The 7,100-nt window shown below is 41.1% G+C and overlaps 1 protein-coding gene across 1 annotated transcript; it reads right to left on the reverse strand.

Annotated features, from left to right (window-relative positions):
• Window positions 1-1,673: 1,673 nt before the first annotated feature.
• LOC123040835 (GDSL esterase/lipase At1g28600) lies at window positions 1,674-3,805 on the reverse strand. The gene is made up of 5 exons (XM_044463578.1): window positions 3,550-3,805; window positions 3,248-3,454; window positions 3,012-3,163; window positions 2,194-2,467; window positions 1,674-2,086 (listed from the first exon to the last, which is right to left on the reverse strand). Exons 1-5 carry the CDS (start codon window positions 3,803-3,805, stop codon window positions 1,857-1,859), a joined length of 1,119 nt encoding a protein of 372 aa, XP_044319513.1. The 3' UTR covers window positions 1,674-1,856.
• Window positions 3,806-7,100: the final 3,295 nt, after the last annotated feature.

Genomic DNA, 7,100 nt, shown 5'->3' on the forward strand with positions numbered 1-7,100 from the left:
GGGGGGGATATGTGCTTATGAAAAATATATTAATAGGCCAGCCGGTTTACTTAATTTGTTAAATCTTGATGTGTTCTTCTTTTTATTTTATTTTCTCACATAATACATGTTGTTTTCCTGCTTATTTTGGCAAATAACAGACGGAATCAGTCATTGGCGCGCGTGCGCCACACTTCTTTGCCGCTAGTACTAAAACAAGAAGCTACAACATTCAGACAAATTAGGCTAAATAATCTCCTGCACTAATTATCTAGTGGCTCCTAGTTCTAACGTACGACCAGACGTGTAAAAGATCCTTACATGTTTGCCATCAGGTTTGTTGTATTAGAATAAGAATGAGCAGCTCACAAAAGTCAATCGCCGTATCATACGCATGCAGTGGCATCACTGCTGATATCATCAACTAATCAACAAAAGCCATCGTATTCATGCCATATGGAAATAAGGCAAATTATCAAAAGAAATATATGTAATTTGTATGAACCGAATAAATGAAAAATATATTTTTAAAAACTAAGTCACTTGATCTTGAAATATAAGGTACATGGTTAAGCATGTAGTCAGAGTTTTAAAGTTTTGACTAGAAATGTATCAAAAAATACAGGGATTTTCCTACTATTATATTTGTGTTGCAATTATATACATAAATATAATATTGTATAGGTGTACTACAAGCAAAAAAATTGGTAGTTATAACCGACAAGTGAATAATAATTTTACTTAATCAAATAGTATAAGTATGATTATTTGATAATCACCTTTTCTTTCTATTCTTTTTTTGAGGGAACATTCTCTTTCTATTCAATACAAAGGAGATTCCCTGGCGATCTACTAGTTTAAATTCAAATGGATCTGAAGTCCTGAACCCAGATGATGACTGACTATCTACTCTTAAATCATGTGACTTGGTGACGGGCAAGTGAGATTCTCCGTCCATCTTGAAAAGGAGGCCTGTTATTTTTTAAAATCAACCAGTGCATAGTTTGACCATGTTTGTAGGAAAAACCTCCAACAACTAAAATACTCTCTCCGTCTCAACACATAGTGTGCATTAGATTTTATTTTTCTTAAAATCAAACCTTGTAAACTTTGATCAAAGTTAAATAAATATTTAACAACATCTAGAATACCAAATTACTACCATTAGATTCATCATGAAATATATTTCTAAATTATATATGTTTGGTATTTTAGATATAGAAAACCTTGTCTTTAAACTTGGTAAAGGTTTGTAAAGTTTGGCTTTCATGAAAAGCAATGCGAACTATTAACTTGGTATCGTATTTATTGATAGAAAATCTTGTCTTTAAATTACGGGACAGAGGGAGTACTAAATATATATTTTATATGTTTCTCATTATATCAACCTGGTATCATATTTATTGATAGTTTTTCTATAAACTTGGTCAAACTTTGCACCATTTGACTTTACACAAAATCTATAGGTTTTGTTTTCAAAAACGGGGAGAGAGAGAGAGAGAGTGTGAGAGAGAGAGATTTTCTTAATATATAAAGTTTATGTTGTTTCAAGTCAAAATAATATACTTATATTTGTCACTACTTATTTTCACCATTATTATATTCTATATAATTTTATGTGTGCATATTCGTTTAGAAAATAATGTTGTTGAAATTTTATATCAGTGAGTGCGGGAAAAATAGAAAGAACATGTAGAAAAATATGTATTAAGTTTAACCACACAAACACACAGATTTCCCTGCTAGTTTAGTTAAATGGATGATTGCTTCAAGCTAGATACATACATAGACAGAAATTTACGCATGCCCGCGGATCTGAATTTTTAACTCTAGTACACATGCCGTTTTAGGCCAATAAGAAACACACTATGGGTGTACTAGCGTGCAATGTGCAATATCGGTGCATCCGCATATGGGCCATGGAGCCATCCATTAGCAACGGCCCTATAGGCGGATTCCGTGAGGTGGAAACCATCCCACTGAAGCGCCTGAGATGGATCTGCACACGCGTTCACACCCGGCAGGCCGCACCCTGCGTTGAAGTCGTAGTTATACGGAGGGCCTCCTGCACCACAACAGGTGAGGAGGGTTGTGCTGCTATTCAGTCCTGCAAGATGCCATGAGGAGATTACAAGGTCAAAATATTTGCTCTCGTGGTGCTACTTTAATTTTGAACTCTAGAACACCTAAATTTATCATAAATGACCAGCTTACCGAAATGTCCCGGCATATCTAGAAATGCAAGGAAGGGTTTGTAGTATTCGGCGGCAATGATCTTAGTATGTGGGTACTTGTACCGGAGCATCTTGATCTTTTGACGGAGGAGAGAGTTGTGGTAGCGGGCCAATCTATTCACTCTCTTCAGGCATCCGTGCCGATCATACTCCACCTTGTTTGGGCTAGCAAGGTTTGTGAGCGCTCCTGGTAGGCAGCCAATCGGGAAGATGTCTGCCACAACGATGTACTTTGCGCCATGCTGGACTAGTCTCTGAAGATGATTGTCAAAGTCTTGGTTTATATATATATATATATATATATATATATATATATATATATATATATATATATATATAGAAAAATGCATTGTTTGGATCCAAATGATTTTGGAATACACATCATAGCAAATATTCCCCTCGTTCAAAAATACCCGAAGTTCTAGATTTGTGCTAAGTCAAACATCTTTAAATCCGACCAAGTCCATAAAAATACCCGAAGTTCTATATTTGTGCTAAGTCAAACATCTTTACAATCGTCATATTAGTTTCATTCGATTCATCACTAGATATACTTTAATATTGTATAAGACGGAAGTCAATAGTCCATCGATCTTAGCCACATAATCAACAACAAAATTTCAAAATGATTTGGATATGTTAAGGGTCGGCGTGACGCAGCCAGTGTATGGATAAGGCAAAGAAGTCTTGCGTTGCGGAATACAAAAATTTAAAAGGAAACACAGGTCGATGGAGTAGTAAATTGTGGGAATTAAAGGAAGAATGGACTTTTGAACCATCCTGTGCACAGCATAGTACCTCTACCCCTCTGGAAATGCTGTCGACAATTTGAGGAACATAAGGTCTGGCTTGTTCAACAGTTTTGTTCGACAGAAGGAAACTTATGTAGTCATTTCCTCCAAACTCTCCCATGACAAACAGGGAGCTTCCAAAGCAATCAGTACCTTGTCCTGCAGCACACGACATCGACGTAAGCATGAGGAGGTAAATTACTTGGACTGGACATAATCACTTTCCTTTTTGAAGATACCTACCCTTGCAGAGGGAAGGCTTGAGTTTCTGGAACCACACGAGCTGATCGTGGAGGGAGCTGTTGATGGGAGGGTTCACGGTCAAGTTCAGTCCCTGCAGGTATGTCAGGTTCAGAGCCGGCGCTCCTACCACGGCGAAGTTTACTCCGGCGGAGAAGTTGTTCGCCTTTGCGAGGTACGGCGGCACGGAAGGCAGACCCAAAGCATCGGCTGAAGAATGAAGTTTCTTTTGGTCAGAATCAGCAAAGATTGACTTGTAGTTGTAGACAGTAGTTGACTAAATTTGGCAGTGAATTTGTGGTTACCGATGAAGTCCAGGACCAGTCGGCCATCGGTGGCTCGTCCGGTGGGGTGGCCGAAGAAGGTCTCGCCATAGGGGAGGTTCTTGAGTGGTAGAGCCGGAAGGACGGGATCAGCCCACATGACCAAGTTACCTGTGTCGGCGTACGAGTCCCCGAAGCTGATTATGGAGGTGAAGCGGCTCCGGCCGCCACCGGAGTACGCACCGCGGAGGCACGCCAGGATGAAGAGCAAGAGGAGCGCTCCATGAGGCGTTCTCATACTTGGTTGCTTGCTGGTCTTCCATGCTTGGTCTCCAGACGCTATATAAAGCAAGCATACCGTGCTAAACAAGCCAAAGGGAAGGTTAATTAAAAGGCATATATATTATGATGATTTTCCAGTCAACCAAATGTTTGTTTAGTGGGCATTTCTTTTATGAATTTAAATGTACATCTTCTTACTAACTAATTCGTCAGCTTGGCACTCTTATTTATTTAAGAAAATTAGACTTGCAGATTGTGATACCTGACTATTGGCTACGCATGAAATTCTCTCTTTGACTAACACTAACGTCACCCGTTTTGGAAAAAAAAGGTAGCTTTTCGCATTATTACGTAACTGGACATCTTATCAAAAATTTGCAAGTATAATAAAGTGAGATGTCATGGAAATTTACACAAGGAAGTGGACTATTTCAAAATTCGACTTGCCCAGCCAGAATAAAAAAACAGGCTGCTTCTTTTCTGGAATAAAGACATCCAAAGGACATGTTAGATTTGAGTATTATCAAGGGAAATAAAAGTCAGTGCAATGAGAAGACAACTCAACGCAGAACGACAAGATAAAAAGTTAAATTACATTGAGAATCATACTAGGCTTTTTGTTTGTCCGATTGTATGTGGCTTGTCAGAGATAAAAATAATTGCACTAAACTAATAGTAAAGGAAAGAGACACCTGCAAACGCCCATGACATGCCAGGCTTTGGCTGACCTTGATGAGAAGTGGAACTGTCATTGGCGTCTGCTTGTATGTCTTATAATAGATTTAGGATACGATAAAATGTGCTAATTTGCTATAGGTGGGCCCACACCAACTTGATAGTGATTAACATGATTGATTCAACAACCTCTTTTGTTTTTCGTTTGGTCCTTGAAAGTGAGTTGCTTTCAACATCTTCATATTGTTTATATCTAGTGGGGCTGGTTATGTTACTACCACTCACTACGTGCACCAGTTCTCTCTCTCTCTCTCTCAACAAATTTAACAATCTAAATAATTTCATTGTAGTTTTGGTCTTTCTTCAAAAATTTCACTTAGCATGTTTGCATTATTACGAAACTAATGACACCTTACTGAATTTTAAAATGTAAAGTGAGCATCATTGAAAATTACAACTAGGAGTGGACTAGTTCATAAATATAAATTGCTCAACAAAAAATAAAACAAGGGTTAACTTCTATGAGAAGTGGAAACTGTTGTTATTGTGTACATCTCAAATGTAAAATACCATAAAATGTGTTAACCTGCCACAATTTACAGTTCATGTGACAATTCTATTCCGACCCTGCACAACCTTTTTTTTAGTTGCCACACCAACTTGATAGTTATATTATTAACGCGACTGATGCATGCATCCTACTTTGTTTAGTCCTTGAAAGTGAGTTGTTTTCCCCAATTGCTTCATGTAAATGTCAAGTTGCGTTGTTGGTAATGACTGTTTCTTATTTATTCCATGTTTGATTGGATATTTTGGCGGCCATTATATTTAAACATAGAATTTTTTTTATGATCTACTGGTTGGTCTATTGATGTAGGCACGACCTGGGACGCGTCGCTGATTTGGCCCGATCCTTCATGATACAACGAACTCCTCCAACTTCCACTGATAAAATCTTCTAATTACGCAATTTGAATACATAACCTGAAGATGGGGTAACGATAACAAACGGACAATCCCTCGACACACAAGAAACCTCCCGCCGAAGTAGATGTAACCAGCGCGCAACCCGTTGGAAACGATGGTCCTCGCGCCAAGTGCAACTTTCACACAGGAAATTCACACACAATAAATAACAACGACACCCGAAGAGCGCCGCTTCATAGTCCACACACAACACTGTCTAAACTCCCGCCCGCATTCTTCGACGTTATGGTGCATCTGCTGGTCCATATAGTGGAGGATATCATCCAACTGGGCCAACGTTCCTGCATAGCATGATGCCGTTCGAAAGGATGAATGGTGTCATCAAAGGATACGTTCGCAACATGTCACGTCCAGAGGGAAGTATAGCCAGGGGCTTTCTGACCGAAGAGTGCATCTCCTACTGCACGAATTATCTAGGCATCGAGAACCCCGTTGGTCTGCCCGTCAACAGGCACCTCGGCAGGCTCGCTGGATGGGGTCACCATGAGGGTCGCCGCGAAATGCATGTCGACTTAGAGGGTTGACTCGCCGACTTTGAAAGAGCAAACCTAGTCGCACTACAACACATAGACGTGGTCGATCCTTGGGTGGTAGAGCACAAAACCTTTATTAAGAAGACGTACAATGACCGAGGACAACAGAGGACGGACGGAGATATAATCAAAGAGCACAACTCATGTTTCACGCGTTGGTTCAAGCAGAAGCTTCTGTCGTACCCTTTACATGAGGATTCTTCCACGGAAGAACAACTCATATTCGCCTTGTCACAGGGCGCCGAGCACAACCTGATGACCTATGAGGAGTACGATATCAACGGCTACACATTCTACACCGAGGCCAAGGACATGAAGAGCGACGGTTATCAGAACTCCGGGGTAACGATGGAATCCTACACCGGTAATGACAAGGACAGATACTACGGAAGGATCAAGGAGATCTGGGAGCTGAGCTACGCTGGAGAGAAGGTCCCGATGTTCCGTGTCAGATGGGCGAAGAGCGTCCTAAAAGAAGACCGGTATTTCACCACCATGGTTATACCCGAAGCCAAATCCAAGACCGCGGGCGCAAACGTCACCGTGAAAAATGAGCCATGGGTACTGGCTTCCCAAGTTGACCAATGCTTCTTCATTACCGACCTGTCAAAGCCCAGTCGTGTTGTCGTGAGGAGAGGCAAAAGGAAGATCATCGGAATGGATGGAGTAGCCAATGAGCAAGACTTCGACAAGTACGGCGACCCGAGGATCGAACACGACGACAATGATGAAGTAGCAGCATACACCACAAGAAGAAGTAGGACCACCCTACCTAAAGGACTTCTGTTCCACAGAAGAACTCCATTTGCGAAAAAGAAGGGCAAGAAGATTGTGAAAAGATAGCTAGCTAAGATCGATTGTATTTAAATCATAGCCTTCATTTCTCGATTGTATTTCGTGGGCACTTTTTGAACTATCATGAATATTTTTAAATTTCATGGACACTCGATCTCGATCCCCCTCCATCTCGATCGCTATCCCACCTCGCCAGATCCGGTCCCCCTCGCCGCCGAGCACCCCCCGGTCCACCGGCCGCCGCCGCCGACCCCCCGCACCCTCGATTCCCCTACTCAACCGCCGCCGCCGACCCCCCGCACCCCTCCCCTACTCAACCGC

This window comes from Triticum aestivum, chromosome 2B (genome assembly GCF_018294505.1).
Source record: "Triticum aestivum cultivar Chinese Spring chromosome 2B, IWGSC CS RefSeq v2.1, whole genome shotgun sequence".
In the NCBI taxonomy this organism is placed as follows: Eukaryota; Viridiplantae; Streptophyta; class Magnoliopsida; order Poales; family Poaceae; genus Triticum; species Triticum aestivum.